Raw genomic sequence first — 23,474 nt, forward strand, 5'->3', positions numbered from 1 at the left:
AGACCTGGGCGCCTATCCCCTTTCCGAGCACGCACGTGGCCGACGGCGGCTAACTTATTATACGACTGGTGCAGGACTCGCGGGGAAGATGCGCGGGCCCTGGTCAGTATAGACTAAAGCCCAGCATACAATGTGTACGTGCCTCTGATAATGCATAGTTTTTTACGAAGAGGTTTTTTGTTTTTAGCGAGGGGTATTAATTAGCGGATAATTTATATTCGTTTTATTTACGCGACTACGTAAATTCCTTCAGAATGTTCAATTATCAACGGAATAAAAGCGTCTCGGAAGTTTCGGAGGGTATTAAAAGTCCGCAGGGAAGGATGTCAGCTGTGTTAAGGTTATTTGGCTTACAAAGTTTAAATAAAGTTTTTGTTTTTTTCTTAGTGGAACAGAACCTCTAAAGCTGCTTAGTGTTTTAATTGGCTCTTCTGTTTTTGAGGGAGGAGGAGCTTCTTCGCTTACGAACGCCTACGGCCCCCACGGAGCCGACCAACCCCAACTCTTACTGTGCGGACGGCCTGTAAACGATGGTCTAAAGTCCAGCTTATGGAATCGACCACTTTGGAGCCCAAAGGCTTGCGCTCTAATGATTTTTTTTCCATTATACCCCACCTGGGTAAGGTTTTTAAAATATGGAATGGCCAAAAAAAAACAAAAAAAAAAAAACCTCCTGATGGTCAACATCAGGAAGACTGCAAATGAACTTTAGACGGTGACTAACATTCTAAATATTAACCGCTTACAAAGACGTCCAGCTGTGATTAACGAGGGAGGTTAGTTAAGCATGCGCGGAGTTTTGAACAGAAATAACAGAGAAAACATAACCTACATGGCACCCTCTCCGCCTCACATCGAAAGGTCTTTATTCTTTCAACCACCAGAAGAACAGCCTTTGAAGCGCTCAGTCTTTTCGGAAGGAATGTAATAATAATAATAATAACGCGTGATGTGCAAAGAGCTTTGTCTCGGGGGGCCGGGAGCCGCCGGGGTCTGTTTATTTGTCGGAGCTTTTGCGCGGCCTGCGGAAGCTGGACACGTTTTCGCTCAGTGCGTAAATCCTTCGCGAGAACTCCTCAAACTCGCCCAGAACTTGCTCGTCGCACTCCACGGCCACGGCGTGGTCCACGGGGATGCTGTTGAAGGCCTCCAGCTGGCCTTCGGTGCCGACGATCTCCTCCGCCTGCTCCACGGCGCAGAGTAAACCGCCGGCTTGCGGGGAATGTGCGGGGTGGTGAGGAGGCTCGGCCCTGGCGCAGTCCGCTCGCTCGCTCTGAAGCAGAGTCCCGTTGACGGAGCAGGAGTTGTCGGAGGAGTTTTCTCCCTGGCTTTGGTCGTTGCTATCGTTGGTCGCTGCGCTATCACAGTTAAGGCTCTCGGAGAAGTCGTTTTCCTTGGAGACGTCCGCGCTGGCGTCCAGAGACGAGGACGCGTGCCGTCTGACTTCTTTCACGGGGACTACGATGGCGACGGGTTCGGCCCCTGCCGGTACGTAGCCGGGCGGAGTGCTTTTGTATTGCAGCCTCTCGTTTTCCGAGCTGGCTCGCTTGCGGAGTCCCTTGTCCGGGGTGGGCGTCCTGCTGGAGAAACCGACGTCTTGGCCTTCGAACGTGGCGCTCGGCGGTCTCTTTGGAACCGGGATGGCACTTGAAATGTGATGCCGGTCACTGTTGTAAGAAAGTAACAAGAAAGACAAAGTAAATTGTGGAACATCGCGAAGTCCAAGTCTGCTGTAAAGACTCAAACCTTAATCAGTCGCTGGTCTCGTCTTCAGGAGCCGTATGTCTGTCCCGCGCATGTCTACAGTCCTTAAAACTATACACTTTATTATGAATAGAATTACCCATGCTTTTGGTGTATTATATGTGAAAGTATAATACATATAATATATGAATATTATATTATATAATGTATAATACATGTATAAGATTATATAACATATGATTATATATTATACATATAACATATGATTATATATTATACATATAACATACGATTATATATTATACATATATTATACTATTATATATTATACATATATTATACTATTATATATTATACATATATTATACTATTATATATTATACATATATTATATGATTATATATTATACATATATTATATGATTATATATTATACATATATTATATAATAATTATATATTATACATATATTATACGATTATTATACAATATTATATAATTATACATATATTATATGGACTTTCCTTTTACCAGGTATAATAAGTCATAATGAACCGTGGGTTATTTCAGGCAAAACAAACAATAAATCAGTCCGTTTGTCACGGCGAGCGTACGTTATATTAAAAGACTAAATTGATAAAAAAAGAGCAGAGAGAGAGTTTTTAAGAAGGGACGGGCCCTATAACAATCTCCTTAACCTGCAATAAAAACAGAGACTTCCCAAACAGCCGCGACCGCTTCACGGACTGTCTCGCGTCGAGACCCCTCTGAGCTGGCCCGGCAGATGTACAGAAACTACAGAAAGTAACCGATTCCCAGAAAAAGAAAAGATAAATGGGGTGAAAATAAAAAAATAAACGGAACGAAGTCAGCTGTATATACGGCGTTAATGATTCGCATCCAACACTTCAGAGCGATTTATAATTTATAAAACTCAATCGGGTATCCAGAGAAATCAGCGGATTAGACAGCAGATGGCCGAAAGCAGGAGATCCTGATTGCCTGGAGAGCGTCCAAAGGCCACAGCGGATTGTTACGGCATGAGACGGCCCAGCGGCCACGGGGATTCTTTAATCTTTTATTATTTCATCCTTCCTTTTTGGCAAACTATGACATCATTGTTGTGCGAACTATAAATGGTGATGTTTAAGTTGGTTCTGTGCCACATGACGTTTCTCGAGCTTCGCGGAGAGCCAGCGCCGCGTCAATGCCACAAAACTACAATCACTTCTCACCATCGTAGCCTTTTCTTTATTATTATTTTAATGCAAGCAACCAAGCGCTAAAAGACGGCTGACGGGATATCGCAGAAGCGACAATGCCTCTTTGTTGACCAAATAACGGCTGGCCGAGTTATCGCCGTTGGCGTGGATGCATGCCATATCCATCAGGAAGGGCTCCGATAAATTAATAGGATTACGCAGACGCGATAAAACGCATGCTAGACATGTTCTTCTGTACGGTCTCGTTTAAGCCGACGCTTTCATAGCTTAACAATTACAAAATGAAGAAGCGGCAGGGTTATCCGTCGGCAGCCCCGGACACACAAACCGAACGGCACACGGCAGGCATGTAATACACTCAAAAGGAAAGGAGCCCGGAGCTGCGGGGAGGGCGTTGGTAACATTTGGACATTACATTGAAATCATAAAAAAAGCATGCAAGACCATAGAACCTGCTGGCAGATCGGCCCCATTCGGCCCCCGTCTAGTCGCCCGTTTCTCCTGCTGTAACGACTCAAACCTTAATCAGTCGTTGGTCTCGTCTTAGATTCAGGAGCCGTATGTCTATCCCATGCATGTTTAATACCCTTTACTGTATTACCCTCTACCACTTCTGCTGGGAGGCTGTTCCACTCACTCTACCACCCGCTCACTAAAGTGAACACCACCATAGCTATGCAGACAACTAAGGGAAGCTTACCATCTGACCATCAGCCCATGCTCCATGAAGGTTTTTAGGTTTGGGAGAGTCTGGCGTAAATCCGGCGTGCCCAGCGCATGCTGATACCTTAACTGGAAGAAGAAAAAAAAAAGAGTGGATTTTAAGTGACTTGGTTAATGAGTTTGAGTGGAGTGTATATCACACTGTATACATTCAACATGAAGAGGTTAAAACACTCGCCCCAAACGTAAAAAGTTATTTATTTTTTAAAGAATTCTACATTAATTTATAGATTTATATTGTGAGTTAGTGACATATAAGAAACATAGAACTCCGTAGCAGATATGAACCGTTCGCTCCGTCCGCCTGCCACATTTTAATGACAAAAGCACTCTGACGAGAGATGAATCCGTTATCTCTTATTATTATACTTACTTTTACAGGACGCACGTCACACACAGCTACAAAATAACAACCATGCAGACCTAAACCCTTTCTAAAATACCCCGGCTTATTATTATTATTAAAGAACGGACACAGAGGACCCGGCCGGTATTTATTTCCCAATAAAAAACTGCAAGTGTGAAGAAATAGAACAGAATATATGTATATTAATTAACATGATATAATATATATAAATCCTAATTAAAATGATATACTAATATATATATATGTATATTAATTAACATGATATTGTAATATATATATATGTATATTAATTAACATGATATTGTAATATATATATGTATATTAATTAACATATTTTAATATATATATATGTATATTAATTAACATGATATTTTAATATATATATATGTATATTAATTAACATGATAATTAATATACATATACACACACACACAAATATATATATATATATATATTAATATAATATGATATATTAACCCAAAGGGAGACAACCAGGTAACCGGCGAACGCCGAGGTCCGGAATTTGGGATTTAGTATGGCGAAGGGGGTCAGAAGTTTTAACAGGGGGGCCATCCGCGCCTCTCGGTACAACGTGTTAATCTGAGAAGGTCCTCGCTATTGGGGCTCATATGGAAATCATAAAAATGTTCCAAGGTCCGTGCGAATGAATCATTTATTAGCAGGAATCATTCACTGGGTGTTAATAAAAGAGGGCTATGCAATAACAAGTGAAAGAAATATTAAAAGTTCTGAACGAGCATCAAACCAACTCCAAAAACAGCATATAAAACAGGCCGTAAAACCGCGATTACTCCGCGGAATGCAAACTCCGGAAACTTTAATTAAGCGCATGTTTTACAGGGTTTGTCCTGTAATTTAACTCGGTGTGCGCTAAAAAAATAAATAAAAAATATATATAAAAAAAAAAATTTAAAATGAAATTGTTTAAACAAGGTAAAAAAAATGTAAAATACAAAAATTATATATATATATAAATAAAAAAAATCAGAAATATTTAACCAGCCTAGCGTTCTTTCTATGGAATCGTGAATATGCAATCTGTGAAAAGAAAATACTTTTTTTCCCCCAAAATCGTTAAATTATTACGCCCTACGTTTGTAATGGATTCCCGTTGTAAAATAACGTCCTGCTTCTCCGTAGTTTCTGGTTGAAAACATTCCGGCTCGAAGGTCTGTTGCTTTAAAAGAGACGGCTGTAGGAGGTCAGACCGCTGTCACGTAATGGAGGAGGAGCTTTGGAAGAATGGCAGGACTCTATTGCTAAGCAGCTCCAGCATCTCAAACATTTCAATGCAGTTAAGTGAGAAGGGACATCGAGAAAATGAAAACCTCAGGCGCAGCATTTATCTGGGAATATTTTACGAGGCACCCTAAGTGGAACAGCAGCTTTAAGGTTTGCGTACCAACTGCTGAAAGACACGTCTTGCATTAACAAAGATGGTGACCCCCCCGTTATGGCGTGGGGGGGGGCTCAAAGTGTTTTCAAGGAGTAATTGACCGTTACTATTCTTCCGTGACACGGACTCGTCAAATATCATAATTCTGTATAATGTAGAACGGGACATAGAGGACACATGGAAGGCATTAAAGATTTGACAGCCATGTTCTCCTGCCCCCCCCCATTAGAACTTGACCCTCAGTTTGGCGGACAGCTACTGTTACAAACAAAAAATGTTTAAATTATACGTAAAAGAGCCCAAAAAATAAAATGGACAGCTTAATGACCTCGCTTCACAAAGCCTTTAGCAGGCGCAGCCGACGGGATTAAGCAGAGTCCTGACCCCGCGTAACGAAGCCTCGGCCAAGGAATTCTAGCTTTGGAGACGTAATCTAGAACTGGTTTTCTTCTGTTTAAGATAAATCGTTACACGCCGGACATCAGACGAATAAACAAAAAGGAAAGGAAAGATATTCCGTGTATCCTGGCTGGGACAATTAATGGTTCTCAGAGACAGCGAGGAAACCCCCCCCCCAATAAAAAAATAAAAAGATAAATAAATTCAAGAAAGAAAAATGAGCAGAAATGAATATTTTCTTTGGCCCCTGAAAAGTCGAGTGGATTGAGTGACATCACGCGACGGTAGACAGCGAGACCCCGCTTGTCGTTTAAACCGACGGACGATAATCCGCGGGGCCGCCGTAGCCGGTGTCTAATGGCGATGACATCATACTCCGTAGACGTGTGACAGACAATAAATACAAGATGTAGCAACGTTCTAAACGCCGTAAACGTGCGGGGGGCGCCGTAAACATGCGGGGGGCGCGCCGTAAACATGCGGGGGGCGCGCCGTAAACCGACCGTCGCGTGCGTTGATAAAATGTAACAAATAAATCATTCTTTGCAGTATCAGATTACCGCAGATGGACTGAATGTCGTCAAAGATATTTTTTATTTTTTGGGTGACTGTAATCAAATTCTGCTGCTACTACGAGTGTTCCAAGTGGCTTGCGAAGAATTGTTTTTTGTTACATTATATTAACGCATGCGACGGTCGGTTTACAGCGTTTAGAACGTTGCCACATCTTGTATTCATCCAGCGCATCGGTCGCTAGAACATTGCTGGAAACCTTCGCTAAAAGACTCTGTAACTTTCCGCTGTCTAACGGCTCGTTTGTTTCCACTTTTTGTCATCGCTGTGACTGTAAAAGCGTGCAAAAGCGGAGACGGCCGCTCAGAGACGACCAGAAAACGTACGACGAGACAGGCGTTCCCGGGCTGCTGTTAACGAAAGCCTCAAAGGGCTGTTATTTACGGGAGGATGACGTCAGCTCATCGGTAACATTTCATTCGTCCGAAACATTCGAGATGTTATATTTGGAACGCATGCTCGAGTCTAAGAAAGTCCTCGGCTGCGCAATCATCATAATCTCTCATCGGAGGATTCCACGCCGCTAAACGGAACGTTCCTTCCATGTCCCCATAATAATAATAATAATAATAATAACTAATAATAAATAATAATAATAATAATAATAAATAATAATAAATAATAATACCAATTTTTTTAATTAAATTAATAATAAAACAAATAATAATATCTGCCATCCTAAAGAGCCTGAAAAAGTATCACAAATGGACTTTGGTTAAATTCTCATTGGAATTGTCTCTTCGTTGGATGGTTCCTCCTCATTCGGTCTCATGGAGTTGGCGGAGTTGGTACGAGGATCTGATGGGGGGGGGTCGGTTCTGATGGGACCGACTGCATTCAGGAGGCTCTCACGGGTCAAAGCAGGACTCTAAATGACAGTTCTAGAAATCAGGGTCGTCCTATAGTGGGGGGGGCAATAAGCCAAGATACTTTGAGACCACCCAACGATGACCGCCATAAGGTCCCCCACTACAAGCAAACATCTGCAAAGCTCTTCGTCGAGAGACTAAACAGCACAGATCCGTCTGATTAGATATATTTTGGGGAGAATTGAATGGGTTCACAGAAAGCGCCGTTCACGCGGCGTGGGAGGGAGCGTTTTACCGTAAAACGGGCCACAATGACAATTCCTTGATGTTTTTATGGTCTTTAGTCTTGCACGGAAAAATTTATCTTTTTGTCATAAAAAAAGGAAGGCGCGTGGGGATTGGTGGACGTGACGGGCGGATGATGTCACTCGCCGGGGCGATTGCATTTCACAGAGTAGTATCTACGGGGTCCATTAGCGCGGCGCGCCGAGGTGCGCCCGGATTGGATTATCCTTCAAGGGCCAAACGGACGAGTTAAGTGGTAACAATAGAAGGAAGAGAGTTTATAGAGTGCATTAGCGCTCGTTTCAGCCACTCGCAGACCGCGTTTACGAGACGTCTACACGAAGAGCAGTGAAGCGCTGCCAATGTTTGGGGAAGATCGTGGGTTTTTTATTATTATGTTCTTTTTACAACAAATAACCTTTATTCTCGAGGCTCATAAAAAAAGTGATGGATTACATGGGGACGGGGAGCACATTAATCTGTCTTTATAGAATTCACGGCGCTCACGTGCTCTCAGAGTACTCGCCGGGTCAAGAGACAGCAACGCCGGACGGCTGGGAACATGCGCAGGAGAAACGCAGGAGAAACGCAGGAGAAACGTCTTCGCTCGTCTCTACAACCTAAACCGGGGCAAAAAAAAAACTGGGGGTCTTCTGCTTTCAAAAAAGAGGGTATCCACTCAAGAGGGGGGTTATTAACACTTTGATACAAAGTAAACTTCATAATGAAGTCGTAAATCTGGGTCTAGATGGGTTTCAATTTTTACCAAAATACTGTATTCTTAAGGAATTTAAACACACATGGGATAGACGGCTCCTGAATCTAAGACGAGACCAACGACTGATTAAGGTTTGAGTCTTTACAGCGGGAGAAACGGGCGACTAGACGGGGGCCGGATGGGGGCCGATCTGCCGGCAAATTCCGGGTTTGTGGCTATAATAGAGACGTAAATTAAAAAAAATAAAAAAAATTGAAATAGAAAAATGCAAGGATGAAAATACCCAATTAGGCAAAAAAAAAAAAAAAAAAAACCAAAAAACACAAAACTGGAAAAAAAAAAAGACAAAAAAACCCCCCCTAACTGTTGAGTAAAATTGAGTAAATTATGGAAAGTCGGTAAAGACGAAGCCATTTGCCGGCTCCATTTAAATTGTTGTGGTTTAGCGTAAACGTTGGACGGGGAAATGAAATATTTGAAGCATAGATTACGGATTAAATGCTTTATTAGCTACACGCAGAAGACGACTTTATTTTTATTTTATTAAAGTCGGGAAAAGCCTCAAAGGGATTTTAGAATTTTTCCAAAAATGAACATGGAGTCGGATGCGATCGGCGTTTCATTTCGCTTTTGGGAGAGGTGGAAAGCGTGGATTCCTTATATACCGGTATATATTATATTATATAAATATATATATATATAATAAAACCTTAAAAAATACATTAAAATGAACCTAATTCACCTAATGTACCAATGTAAAATATTTTACTAAAGATTACATTACTAAAGAAAAAAACAAAGACTATCGTAAACTAATGTAATCGTAGTTACTCTAACGCGCTTTTGTCAGTGATTGTTGGATCGTAATATATTGGGCCGCCCGTTGCCATAGCGCATGCGCGATATCGGTGAACGGAGGTCAGTGTTCCATTTTATTGCATCTTGCGGAGGTCGCGAGAAGGTCGCGCTGGAACTTTTGGCTGGAGCGCACTACAGGTGTAAGGCTTCCGATTCTATTCCAACGGATAACTAATCCGAGCCTCCGGACTCCACCTTCACAGATATTATTATTATTATTCCACCCCGCTGTATTATCGGATTGTGTTCCAAAACAGAGCCCGTCCAATAAAAACACTAATCCCTGCCTCGCTGTAACCTGGAAATTCTCGTGTCAGCAGTATTTTTAAGGACGCGACAATTTCATTATTTAACGCCACGAAGCAGCAGCGCCGCTGCCTGCAGACCAAGTTCTTCAAAAAAAAGGCTTTTGCTGAAACGCCGCATTATTACACACGTTAAATCTGGAATTTCTAAGAAATTCACAAGGTAGAAACATAGAAGACCCCCGCCTAGTCTGCCCCTTTTTCCTGCTGTCTTCGTCCCCAGGAGCCAAAAGGCAACAAATGGCTTGTGAATACATTAAATAGTTGTCTATTCTAGAATCGGGATCTTTGGTGAAATTGTTACCTTTTTATTAGTTTTCAGGACTTCATCAAATCAAAGAAACTTCTGATGTCCTGAAACTACCATTTTTTTTATCAATAGAGCGCTATCCGCTCCCTTGTTATAACGCGTAATGTAATCTTGTTATATCGCGACTTGGCAGGAGTGCCCGATTCCTTCGCCTCCCGAGAAAAGCCAGCGGTGGAGCGCGATGAGGCGATCGGATTCGCTCCCCGGGTAGAAGCGAACGTGATCCTTTCGTGCCGTGAAATAAAGGAAGCGTGCGCGGTGGGGGGCTTTCCACAACTTCAAAAATAATTAAGAAGAAAAAAAAAAAAAAGATACGCGAACCGAATTGCAGATCCCTCGGCGCCGAACGAAGAACAAAACAAACGCACGCCTGCCAGAGCGTTAAAACAAACGCCGGCTTACGGGAAGGAGTGACACAAATAACAGAAAATAAGGCAAAAAAGGGAGAGATTTCACTGCCAGTGACCTTCATATCTTCTCTATACGGTATAACTCTGTCTACAGCGCGAGTTTGATAAGTTATGAACAATTGAGAGCCGCTACGACAGTCGGTGTGGGGGGGAATTGGGATTTTTGGCAGTAAGGGGGAAAAAAAACCTCACAGAAACATCTTATTTCACGCATCATGTTTTGATTTTGTTTGAACCGCATTTACTTCTGAGGCCGGGTTGTTCTAGGAGACACATATCGCCCCCCCCCACGCGCAGAAAAGCAGTATTTCAGTCTGTTGAAGCCGCGATACGTTCTACTACATCACGTTAAAAGCAGGAGTGTTCTGGGATCAACGTAACTAAGACGGCTACTCGGGGCAGGAGGACCAGGGGCAGGAGGACCAGGGGCAGGAGGACCAGTGTCACCCAATGTATAGAAGTAGGCCTGGAGTTCACCAGGGATGCCATGGACACCTTTACAACGTGCGTGGGCCAGATAGAAGAGGGCTATTCCTTAATGTAAGGAGGGGGCAAATGAGAGGCTTCTTACCCCGGCGCTGTTTGGTGGAGGACCAGCCCTGAACAGAAGCCCTTCCAGCGAGAGGAAAGCGTAACTTTGCCAACGCCATCTAGTTGGCTGACCCTTTGCTCGGTGTAACAATGGACACGCAGAGCTGGGAGAACGCATTGGTCTTCTGACAGAGGACCCTTAGAACGTACATGTACGTCCTTAAAAAGAAAAGCCCATCAGGACGTACCGGTACCTACTGACTTTGTTGCAGAGTCTCTTTGTTGGGAGGTCCGGGGACCTGAAGCCCACCTGAAGTTCACTCAAGGAGAGCGCATGAATCATAATCAGCAACACAGTGTGATCAGCACCGATAGATAAGGAGGAGAGGGAGATGATAATGAAATCTCATAAAATAAAAAAAAATAAAAAACAAACAAAACAAAAAAAACACATTTATGTGGAGCCCAATGATTTCATCATGACATCACCGGGATGAAAAATGTAGGAGAGGCCCGCAAAGGGATCTCGAGCCATACTGCACTAGGAACAAACCCCCCCCCAAAAAAATAAATGAGAAAATAAAAATATTTAAAGTGTCCATTAGCTCTACCACTAACAGTAAAAAGTTACTTAAAAAAACCAGAACACTAACCAAAACTCATAACGCCAATATGTGATATATGGTAACGAGTAAAGCATGGAGCGGGTCCTCGAACATAAATGATATAAATTATATATATATATTATATAGCGTATTATAGTATATACACGAGTATAGTATTTGTATCGATTCTCTCCATTTATGTTTTAAGTATTTTTAAGATGTCCCCATTTCTCCCGAATAAAACGACGTATAATTTGTGCGGGTTCATCCAATACGGAAAAGGGGAATCACGGTAAAGACGACAAAAAAATAAAAATGGGATAAACTGGGGTTGTTTGGGTTGCAGAAATATGATCAGCAGGCACAAATCAGAGATCTGTCCGGGGAGCTTTCGGGTCATAAAACTCCTAAGGTTGGAGGAGAGAAATTCCAGCAAAGAAAAGGAAAAGCTTTTCCCTGCAACAGTCAGGGCGGTTAAGATGCGTAAGCGTTCCGAGTTTTTCTTTCTAGTAAACATTCTGGGTTATAATAAATAACTTTATAGCCTTCGGGGGCAGGTAGGATTCCTTTTTTACCCTCTCAGCAGATGTGGGAACATGAAAGGGTTGGACCGGAAAACTAAATTAATAGGGAAAAAAAAATTAAGAAAAAAAAAAAACCATTAAAAAAACAAATAAAATTAAACATCGGCGGATACCTGGGCTATGTTTTTGTTGAGGAGGTAGACTCCATAGTCAAACTGCAGCTTCTCTCCACCTTTTGGATACAGAGGGAACCTAGAAAAAAAAAAAATATATATAAAACGGTGAAAAGAGGTGAATTAGCGGCGCCAAATCCACGCTAATAACGCGGAGGCCAATTCCACACTGAAAGCCCACTTTATGCGAGTGCGGGGGTCCTCATTGCATGTAACATTGTAACGTATCAGCGGGTCCTTCTGGGGTTAAAACCAAAGTGAGGGCCGGTAACAGTTATCTGTAAACGTGGGGTTCTGGGTAACGGAAGCAGCTCGCCCCCCCCCACCTGCTTGCTATGTGGGTCTCTCGTCATCTTAAAGGGACCGGAAACGTCACACACAAGGCGTTACATTAAAGGTGATATCGGTACCGGTCTGCTTCTAGCATTAACCCCACGTATCCCTCTGCAGTAAAGCCCGTTACAAAAGTTACCGGTTGACCCACAGAGCCGGTGTGACTGTTCCTTTAAGGAGTAACCCTTTCTGGATCAGACGTGAACGCATTGCAGACTCCCTGCTCCGGGTCCTCTGGCGGAACCCAATATACGTTCTGGCAACTTCAGACGGAGTGCGAAAGCAGGAATGAATCCAGAGAGAGGAAAGCGAGTAAGCGCGCATGTTCTAACGAGCTGAAACCTCGGAGGTGACATCCACCTAAAAACTCAGCAAAACCCCCCTCGCCTGTTACTCCGGATACCGCGAGCGTCGCGTGCATTAAACACCACGGAGCAGACATCGGGAGTCCAACAAAAAAAAAAAAGTTCACGCCGGTCGGCAGATGGGGAGAGAAAGTCTGCCGCGAGCTGCAAGTTACACGGAGCAGACATGTCAGACGGCGTCACGGGCTCAGAGTTTTATAGATCGGATCCTTCGTGCCAAGCGGAGCGCGAACCGCCAGCCAGACGCTTTCACCGGGGAATTAACCTTTTCAGCGTGTCACATTGTCACAGAGTATCAAAAATTTACACGGACGTCCCCAAATTAGTAATTTAGCAACAAGCTCACCAATATTTAAGTATGGAGTTGAAAGATGAAAAAAAAAACTAAAGTATTAACAATTCGCCAGTGACAGTGATCCGCTGCTTTTCTAGAATGTTCCATTTTATTTTGATAAAATCTAATTGTGTTTTCAGATTCAAATTAAACATCAGCAACCCCCCCCATCTGTGTACACAATGGGAGCAACCACCTTAACTTCCTGTTCTCAGGATCCACAAGATTAACACTTCCTGTTATCTCCTATCGAGAAGTTGCTGATTGTGGCTCATTGGTTTAGGATGGGGAGTGACATTAATAGCATTCCCGCAGAGCTGCATGATCGCCAAAACAGCTACACTGATTAACAAACCCCAAAAAACGTTTAATAAATTCAATTTATGACAGGTCCCTTTAAATCAGGGCAGGCCATGGGGTAAATCAGACCGCGTCACCGATCCCGATATCAGAGGTGTCAAGAATTTCAAAGCTCCGTCCCAATAAATCATTTCCACAGACCCGAGAAACAGTTAAGTAAAAAAATAAATAAATAAAATATACAAAAATTATATATATATATGTAACATTTGCATTTCCATGGTGATGAGGAGTTTGTCATCGTGAGATATTTCCTGTCAATGAATTTTAACGGCAGGTTTTGGTGCCCAAAATACACCAGCGTTTTCTAACGCAAACTTTCTCATGAATTTCGGGAACTTGCTGGAAACTCTTCCTTCGTTTATTTATTTTTCTTACCTCTAGGACTGATGCGAGACTTTACTGTATCCAGAGTTTGGAACGGTTTACATAAAAATATCATCGCTGGGGCTGATTTACCTTTAAAGGGATTCTGGCGCTTAAACCAATCCGTGAAGGTAATCAGCGGAGATTATCGAGTCCCGTCGTTTAAAATGATTTGTTACATAAACTTTCCGGAATAAAAGAGTTCATGCGGTGTGTGGTGACATTTTGGACACTCTGGGCACCCATCTATGGCTCCTCCTACTTCCTGTTTTCTGCTCCAATTATAACATGTAACTAGGTTTTAAAAGCTGTGAGTAGCCAATCAAGAGAGGAGGGGGACACGGGTGCATGCTGGGATATATCCAGCAAGAGATGCGCAATCTATATGTTTAAAGGGACACTGCCGCCATGAGTTTCCCCCATTTCAGGTTAAATCAGGATTTTGCACAATTATTTTACGTTTAAACCGTTTATAAAGCCGGTTTCCGCTGTTTCTATACACTCACAAAACTGAATTTAATTTCCCCAAAACAAAACCCAACAAGGAATTCTTCCCATATTTTTTATTCCCAGTATCTGATTTATAATACGCTTTAAAAAATACTGCACTTTTTTTTTTACCCCAGTTGTAGTTTTTTGCCCCCATAATATAAAGTTTTCAGGCAGCTGCATATCAGCCGTTTGTATGATTCCCGCTCTGTTATCTGATCCCCGATCTACTAAACACCGCGACGCCTTATCATACTAACTGTGGGAAACAATAGAATGGCTCAGTCTTAATCACCCAGCCGGACTCTCTCACTAATGAAAGTCTACGGAGGAAGGGACTTCATTAGCATCGCCATAAAGCATCGGCTCAGTGTGGCGTTTGAGCAGTAATCATGAAAGTCAACCAACCTCAATTTGCAACCAAAATTACTATTAAAAGTTTGAGAAGAAAAAAATAAAAAATAAAAGTCATTAAAAATTGCTAAAATAATAATAATAAAAAAGTTAATTTTGGTTCATTTCGTGGACAAACATTTTTTTCTGTAAAGTGCCGAGAATCATAGAACGGGGAGGACTGCTTAAAATCTAGAAGCAAACGCAAGGAATAAAACTAAATATAAAAAATTAGCCGTTTTGTGATTATCCGGGAACAAACGATCAGACGTCGTGGAAAAACGTCAGACACGAGTGGTGTCGGCTCCCCGAGATAATCTGCGTGACAGAAACCGCTGCTTACGGCCAAGCCAAATACACTCGATTCAGTAAAAGCAGGGCTTCTGAAGACAGACTCTGCGCAGACCCCGCCGGCCGGAGGATAAGCAGTCATTTCGGGGAGAGATTTTCCCGGTTTGATGAAACGCACATGCTGCACCATGAAATCTCACGGCCAAATCGCCTCCCCGCTACCAGACGTCTCGCAGAGAGCGCTCGCAATCTTTGGATTATACTAAAATCTGCGAGATAAAATCCATGGGGGGGGGGACTATCTCGCACCCCCCCTCTATTTCATTTCACAAAGGACGGCTGAGATAGCTCATCTAAATGTTTATTTATTAAATTGTTTTAGTCTGGACACTTCAAAGAGATTTAAAGATAAAAGGCTGCAGAGTTGTCTGAGAGTTAGACCCAGGACCCCCCCCCCAAGTTAGACCCAGGACCCCCCCCCAGGAGTCAGACCCGTCTCTGTTGACTGGACTTCCAGCTCGCCCGGCTTGTCGTCCTGTCCTTTTTTTTTTTTTTTAATCAGGGATGGTTTCTCATAATAAATTTCAGATAATGCCCTAAAAATTCAACACTTGTATATTTAACCCTTTCAGCAGCACGCAGACGACAGCACAGGAGACCGGAACTCATCCTGCCGAGCTGGCAGAAGAATTACCCAAGAATCAGCATCTCAACGGCGGATTTCACAGCCCGGACCCTCGTAACCCGGGACCCCCGCGTTCCCAGCGTCCAGACCTCAGGTTCCCAGAGCTCTCTCCCCCTGCCCCCCCCCAGTCCTGGCACGGGTCTCCCCGAAACGCTCCAACTATCTGCGGATTCCGGAGCCTCTGCTACTCACCAGAGGCGTTGAGATTTAACCCGCGGGGGCCGTGTTCACGCCAGAGGTTTAGTAAAATAATATTGCGCGTTACTAATCAACACATGAATGTTTTATTACGCTAGTAACCGACGCTCTGTAATTATCTCTCGAGGTCCCGAGCGGGGAGCGATCAACAAGAAAGCCAAGGAATGTTCCCGCGGAGCGTCCCAGCAGCGAACCGCTCTCTTTAATACGGCCCCTGTGTGTTTCTGGGGGGCCGCCGATGACCCATCCGTGTAACAGAGAACCGGCGTTTGGACCAAGTCTACCGGGATAGCTCTACGAGGGCTGCTTGGCAGCACGGAGGGGTAAGAAGGGGTCTGCGGGCGGGGGTGGGGGGGGCAATGAGAAAAAAGGAGAAAAATGAGGAAAGTCTGGTCTCTTACTCTCGTTCCTTCTCCGTCAGCTTGTCGTTGATGTTGTCTTTGATGGCGGATCGGGAGCCCTTGTGGAGGATGGGATACCGCAGGGGGACTTGCAGAAAGAAGGATATCATGGAGACCAAGTGGGCCGTATAACCCAGCGCCACCGCTACACTCCCATCATCCTTTGCTGCCAGGGAAGAAGAGGAGCCGTTACGCGAGGATTGCGTGCCGCGCCATTATCTTTTTAACTAAACTTACCCAAAATTCCCTCCACCCCCCCTCTAAACTAATATAAACAGACATAAAAATATATTAAAAAATATAAAAACATAATATATTTACAAAAAAATAATACAAACAACATGAACAAGTATATAAAAATGGCATTATTGGGATTATTTTTATTATCATTTTAAGAAGTCCCGTGATCACCTGATCAGTGAACACAGCGATCACGTGACATCAGCTGCTGCTATTGGTTTCCGCAGTACGGTCTCATTTGACAGCTAGTGCCCCCGCAGGTGGCGTCGCGCTACTACACCAATTTTTTAGGGCGCAACAGAAAGGAAAACCCCCAGCCCCCCCCCCCCGCCCCAAATAAAAAACAAACATACACAGTACCTTGAAAATCCTCTGAATTCGGTAATTTCACGCCGCATATGAAATAGTCCTTTTGGTCGTGCTGTTAAGAGAATAAATCACATGAAGCGCTACAGAAACGAGTCTGAAACAGAGATCCATGCGCAGGCGTCGGAATTTATTCATTTACTTCCCTAAATCAGATTTCCTGAGAAATAATGAAATAAACGGCTAATAATTCACTGGAAGAATCCATTGAAATCATTTAAGTGGACCAGCCTCCCAGCAGAAGTGGTAGAGATGGCTGAATTGAGGCCAGGTGATTGCTTTTTGGGCAGCCGGCTGGGGAATAATATTTGTGGATGTAATGAGTGTTACTCGAGGCGATGAGCAGCCTGAAAGAATAACGCTGAGTGGAACGGGGCGGGCTGAGTGACAAACGGGTCGGCGGATTAATCAGAGATTTAATGAACGGGCGCTGAAAGAGCTGGCGGGATGGAAGAACTCCATTAAGTTAATGATGCCCATTAGTCTCTGCCGGAATTACTACGAGAGCGGCAAACGACCAAGGTCACACGAGGACAATCCCTCGCTTACAGATCGGGGGCCACAAAGCCGGCCTCGGAGTCGCAGCGGGGCAAAGATTCTCCCCGGATACTCCGTTGTTTCATGAAGGGGTTAATAAAGGACAGGAGGGGAGTTTATTCCAAAGGAGGAGAAAAATTACAACAAGCGGAATCTAACACTAGAGAGTCAGAGACTGAGATGAGACGGAAGGGAGTTTTACTTTACTGAGAGGGCAGTAGATAAGTGGAACAGCCTCCCGGCAGAAGTGTGCAGACTGGGAATTTATCCTGCATTAAATACAACCATGAACTGACTCTCGGCTGGGCCAGGAAAGCCGCTCCTCGGGTAATTCCTCGCGAGCCAAGAGCATTTATATTTTTGGGACGACGACATTGATCACAGCAACAGATAAAGGAAGGGATTCTTTACAGCGAGGACACTAAAGGTACGGAATCCGCCGCCGAGGGAGGCGGTCCTATCAGAAATATACGTTAACAGGGCAATAAATAACAGAATAAACACTTAAGAGCTTTTTAAATGCAAGGAGGAATCATCTTTTGGAGTCAAGAAGAAATGTTTCCCCCTAAGTGACAGAATGTGAAAAATACCTGAATTGAGTTTCTTCTTTTTTTTTTTTTTTGTGATTCTTTTGAACCAAAAGCGGGACGGATCGGTAGGAGGTTCACTAAAAACGCACAAAAGCCGTAAAATAACGACGGCCTTCCCCGCTGGTTTGCGGATTACTCACCACGTCGATGGGATAAATATAGGAAAGTTCAGACAGCAGCTGCCGGCAACGGATGGTCAACTGAGCGTTGGTCTTCAGGAAGGATTCCCTGAAATTATAAAAAATAATGATAATGATAAAAACGTAAGAAGCGACAAATCCCTCTACAGACCTCACAAGCCTCCAGACCACGGGGGCCACAGAATGGAGACATCTACAACCAAGTAGAAAAACGCGTATCACTCCCATCACTCCTGGGTTCCAACGGTCCTTTATCACTCCCATCACTCCTGTGCTCCAACAACAGCCCTTTATCAGTCCCATCACTCCTGTGCTCCAACAACGGCCCTTTATCACTCCCATCACTCCTGTGTTCCAACAGCCCTTTATCACTCCTGTGCTCCAATGGCCCTTTATCACTCCCATCACTCCTGTGTTCCAATGGCCCTTTATCACTCCCATCACTCCTGTGTTCCAGTGGCCCTTTATCACTCCCATCACTCCTGTGTTCCAGTGGCCCTTTATCACTCCCATCACTCCTGTGTTCCAATGGCCCTTTATCACTCCTGTGTTCCAACGGCCCTTTATCACTCCCATCACTCCTGTGTTCCAATGGCCCTTTATCACCCCCATCACTCCTGTGTTCCAATGGCCTTTTATCACTCCCATCACTCCTGTGTTTCAATGGCCCTTTATCCCTCCCATCACTCCTGTGTTCCAATGGCCCTTTATCACTCCCATCACTCCTGTGTTCCAATGGCCCTTTATCACTCCCATCACTCCTGTGTTCCAATAGCCCTTTATCACTCCCATCACTCCTCTGTTCCAACGGCCCTTTATCACTCCCATCACTCCTGGGTTCCAACGGCCCTTTATCACTCCCATCACTCCTGTGTTCCAATGGCCCTTTATCACTCCCATCACTCCTGTGTTCCAGCGGCCCATTATCACTCCCATCACTCCTGCGTTCCAATGGCCCTTTATCACTCCCATCACTCCTGTGTCCCAATGGCCCTTTATCACTCCCATCACTCCTGTGTCCCAATGGCCCTTTATCACTCCCATCACTCCTGTGTTCCAGCGGCCCATTATCACTCCCATCACTCCTGTGCTCCAACGGCCCTTTATCACTCCCATCACTCCTGCGTTCCAATGGCCCTTTATCACTCCCATCACTCCTGTGTCCCAATGGCCCTTTATCACTCCCATCACTCCTGTGTCCCAATGGCCCTTTATCACTCCCATCACTCCTGTGTTCCAATGGCCCTTTATCACTCCCATCACTCCTGTGTCCCAATGGCCCTTTATCACTCCCATCACTCCTGTGTTCCAATGGCCCTTTATCACTCCCATCACTCCTGTGTTCCAATGGCCCTTTATCACTCCCATCACTCCTGTGTCCCAATGGCCCTTTATCACTCCCATCACTCCTGCGCTCCAATGCTAGGAACCCCAAGGAAGCTGCCCCATCAGCAAATAGCAAACCGGCCACCAATCTTATTCTAAAAGGAGGGAAATCAATCCAAATAATCAATTAACCAGCAAAACAAACCACAAAAGACAATTAAAATGTAACTTTCAGTAAAGTTTCCCTAAGACGCTTGGGGTGAAACACAAAGAAATAGGGCAATCAGAAAACCTTACATTAATTACAACTCATTGTGTCTACATCCGCTATTTAGGCAAAGGTTTCCTTTTAACGTATTTTCGAAGGATAAATGTTAGAACGAGAGGCCGTAACCTGAAACTATACAGTCAGAGGCTGAGATGGGATGGAAGGAAGTTTTACTTTACCGAGAGGGAGATAGATAAGTGGAACAGCCTCCCAGCAGAAGTGGTAGAGGGTAATACAGGGAGGGTATTAAACATGCGAGGGATAGACGTGCGGCTCCTGAATCTAAGACGAGACCAACGACTGATTAAGGTTTGAGTCTTTACAGCAGGAGAAACGGGCGACTAGAGGGGCCCGGATGGGGCCGATGTGGCCACAAACTTTAGGTTTCCAAAGTAGATATTTTTTTTCTCTTTTTTTGTTACCTTTTCGCCGTGGATTCTTTCCTCAGCTCACTCAGAGATTCTTTCTGCTTTTGTAATTTCTCGTGTTCCGCGTTAAACGTATTTCCTGAGATAAATAAAGTGAGAAGTAAAATAACGCCCATGCGCCGTCGCTCGGCCCCTCGCCCGGAGCCTGCAGGAAGCTATAAAAACCTCAGAACGCCCCATTTCTTCTCAGCGGCACGGAGCGGAGTTCTATTTTTTTTTTGCTGGTGATGGGATTTTTATGAAAAGGCCCAGAAACAAAAGGAAGGGGTGGGGGTGTTGTGTAAAGTGTCAGATGCGAACGCAAAACCATCACTAAACGGGAATAAAGAGAAGCGAAGTTTCCACACACGGAGTCAAACGTTCAAAGAAAGAACTTCACTGAGTTATCACGCTAGGGGGAAACATACAAGCCGCGCGATAATGAAAACAACGCAAACGCACGGCGGCATCGGCTTTAATTCCAGCCCGCCCCGAAAATACATATAAATATATATAATCAATAAAACATACAAATATATATATCAATAAGAGGATAACTGGCAGCCAAATTATGTTTTTTTATTATATTAAATATTTTACATAGGAAGTTAAATATTAACTGCTGTCATATTGAGGAAAGCAGCCAGAGAAGGGTCTGCACTTTAATTAAGATTTTCCTGATTTTTAATTATATTAAATTTCTGACCTTTGTAATATGTTAAAGGGTTAAGCAGGGTGATGGAATTTGAGAAACCAGTGAGCCGGCCCCCTGTATAATGTTTAGATAAATCAGTGACTGGCCCCCTGTATAATGTTTAGATAAATCAGTGACCGGCCCCTGTATAATGTATAGATAAATCAGTGACCGGCCCCTGTATAATGTATAGATAAATCAGTGACTGCCCCCTGTATAATGTATAGATAAATCAGTGACCGGCCCCCTGTATAATGTATAGATAAATCAGTGACCGGTCCCTGTATAATGTATAGATAAATCAGTGACTGCCCCCTGTATAATGTATAGATAAATCAGTGACCGGCCCCCTGTATAATGTATAGATAAATCAGTGACTGGCCCCCTGTATAATGTTTAGATAAATCAGTGACCGGCCCCTGTATAATGTATAGATAAATCAGTGACCGGCCCCCTGTATAATGTATAGATACATCAGTGACCGGCCCCCTGTATAATGTATAGATAAATCAGTGACCTGTATAATGTATAGATACATCAGTGACCGGCCCCCTGTATAATGTATAGATAAATCAGTGACCGGCCCCCTGTATAATGTTTAGATAAATCAGTGACCGGCCCCCTGTATAATGTATAGATAAATCAGTCACCGGCCCCTGTATAATGTATAGATAAATCAGTCACCGGCCCCTGTATAATGTATAGATAAATCAGTGACCGGCCCCCTGTATAATGTATAGATAAATCAGTGACCGGCCCCCTGTATAATGTATAGATAAATCAGTCACCGGCCCCTGTATAATGTATAGATAAATCAGTGACCGGCCCCTGTATAATGTATAGATAAATCAGTGACCGGCCCCCTGTATAATGTATAGATAAATCAGTGACCGGCCCCCTGTATAATGTATAGATAAATCAGTGACCGGCCCCCTGTATAATGTATAGTTAAATCAGCGAGCCGGCCCCGTGTATAATGTATAGATAAATCAGTGTCCGGCCCCCTGTATAATGTATAGATAAATCAGTGTCCGGCCCCCTGTATAATGTATAGATAAATCAGTGACCGGCCCCTGTATAAAGTACTCACGTCTGTCTCGCAGCGCTTTCTGCTCTTTGTGTAAGAGATCGCCCTCTCGGCCCAGGGCCCTCTTCTGTCTCTCCAGCTCGTCGTGAAGCACCAGGATCTTGAGCCGCAGGCACTCCGTCTCCTTCTTCTGCGGACGGCGGACACAGAAAGGCTTCGTCAGAAACCAAATCCATTTCCCGGACATTTAGCCTCCCGCGTCTGCATTCACACGGGGAGCGGAGATCGCGCTCATCCATTACTTTACGAGATCAGGAACTTAACGCGAGAGGAGAGGCAGCCGGAGGGGGGGCGGCGTTACTAATTAATTCCCCACCCCATCATTACAATCATTAACAATAATTATTAATCATTAACCATACAGATAACGAGAAGGGCCAGAGGCATAGAATTACAGAAGGGGTGGGGGCGACAATGACCATACCAACTCCCTTACAGAAATGTAATATGTATAATATATAATAATAATAATAATAATTATTATAATATTATATTATATATATACATAATCTAGATTGTAAGCTCCTGTACTCAGGGCCCTCCTCACCTGTTGTCTCTGTTAGTCAATGTTATATACTACTTATGTCCTGTCTACCCATTGTACAGCGCTACAGAATTTGATGGCGCTATATAAACAATAATAATAAATATATTATTTATATATAGTAATTAAATATATATATATATATATATATATATATATATATAATATCTATCTTCCAAACATTACCAGCTGGTTGCTGGAGGAAGTCAAGCGTAGTTTCTCTTCAATTTCCTTGCCCACTTTTTGGACGGTTACTTGAGTTTGTTTGATTGCGCACTGAGCCCGATGAAGTCTGCAAAACACAACAAATGGAGGAAAAAAGGGGGATTTAACTCTCCAAGCGCCAAATTTCCACAAATCTATATTCGATAAGATAAATAAAATATAAATCCAACGAAGCCAAACAAAGTCCATCGATTGGAGAAGGCTGTATGAAAGTGAAATGTGGGCAATACATGCAATAAAACAAAACACTTTAGATTGTAAGCTTGCAAGGCAAGCGCTCTTCACCTAACGTATCAGCTCGTCTTGGTCAGACCCTTGGAACGCAGAATTGTTGGCGATAAAATACATTTACGTATATTTGCATCATTTCTCCCACTTTCACCCGGTAGGATGTACCATAACGTTCTAAGATCTAAAATAACGTTCAAAACACATGTTCAGGAAGCGTTAAAACGCCGACCCCCGCGCACGTACGGGGGTCCGTCCGTTATAAGAGCGGACTTTAAAACATGTGGCTGTAAGTCAATCGTATCCGACTGCACCGAACCATCAAGAGGCGGCTTCATGCGCAACGAGGGATCTCCTCGGACCGCCGGGGGGCTAAGTGAGCAGATCTAGGGGGATTAACAGAGATCGCATCAGTGGGAGACCCTCGTTCAGGAAGGAATACGGCAAAGCCCCCCACGTTACAAAAAAATTAAATAAAATCCAGGACTCGAGGCTCGGCCACAGCAAAGAGCGAAAGCAGCAGCCTCGGCCGGGTGCAAGGAGAGGCTTCACGAATAATGAGTGTTTCGGGGAGGAATAAGTGGCAAAGCAGGGGCAGATGCGGCCATCATAAAACGAGAGCAAGAAAGTAAACAAAAAAATAAATAAAAAAACTTGTCAACTAGGTTTGTAAT

The 23,474-nt window shown here is 43.7% G+C and overlaps 1 protein-coding gene across 1 annotated transcript in view; it reads right to left on the reverse strand.

The window, feature by feature from the left end:
- Nucleotides 1-846: 846 nt before the first annotated feature.
- Nucleotides 847-23,474, reverse strand: part of UVRAG (UV radiation resistance associated) — a 38,895-nt gene continuing 16,267 nt past the window's right edge. Inside the window, exons 7-15 of the mRNA XM_053456715.1 lie at nucleotides 22,534-22,639; nucleotides 21,807-21,933; nucleotides 20,038-20,122; nucleotides 18,022-18,109; nucleotides 16,749-16,809; nucleotides 16,149-16,314; nucleotides 11,934-12,012; nucleotides 3,627-3,718; nucleotides 847-1,667 (exon numbers count right to left, since the gene is read on the reverse strand). Of these exons, the coding sequence (XP_053312690.1) occupies nucleotides 998-1,667; nucleotides 3,627-3,718; nucleotides 11,934-12,012; nucleotides 16,149-16,314; nucleotides 16,749-16,809; nucleotides 18,022-18,109; nucleotides 20,038-20,122; nucleotides 21,807-21,933; nucleotides 22,534-22,639 (1,474 nt within the window). The 3' untranslated portion in view covers nucleotides 847-997. The remainder of the gene's footprint in view (nucleotides 1,668-3,626; nucleotides 3,719-11,933; nucleotides 12,013-16,148; nucleotides 16,315-16,748; nucleotides 16,810-18,021; nucleotides 18,110-20,037; nucleotides 20,123-21,806; nucleotides 21,934-22,533; nucleotides 22,640-23,474) is intronic.

The sequence above is a fragment of the Spea bombifrons genome, chromosome 2, assembly GCF_027358695.1.
Source record: "Spea bombifrons isolate aSpeBom1 chromosome 2, aSpeBom1.2.pri, whole genome shotgun sequence".
Lineage (NCBI taxonomy): Eukaryota > Metazoa > Chordata > Amphibia > Anura > Pelobatidae > Spea > Spea bombifrons.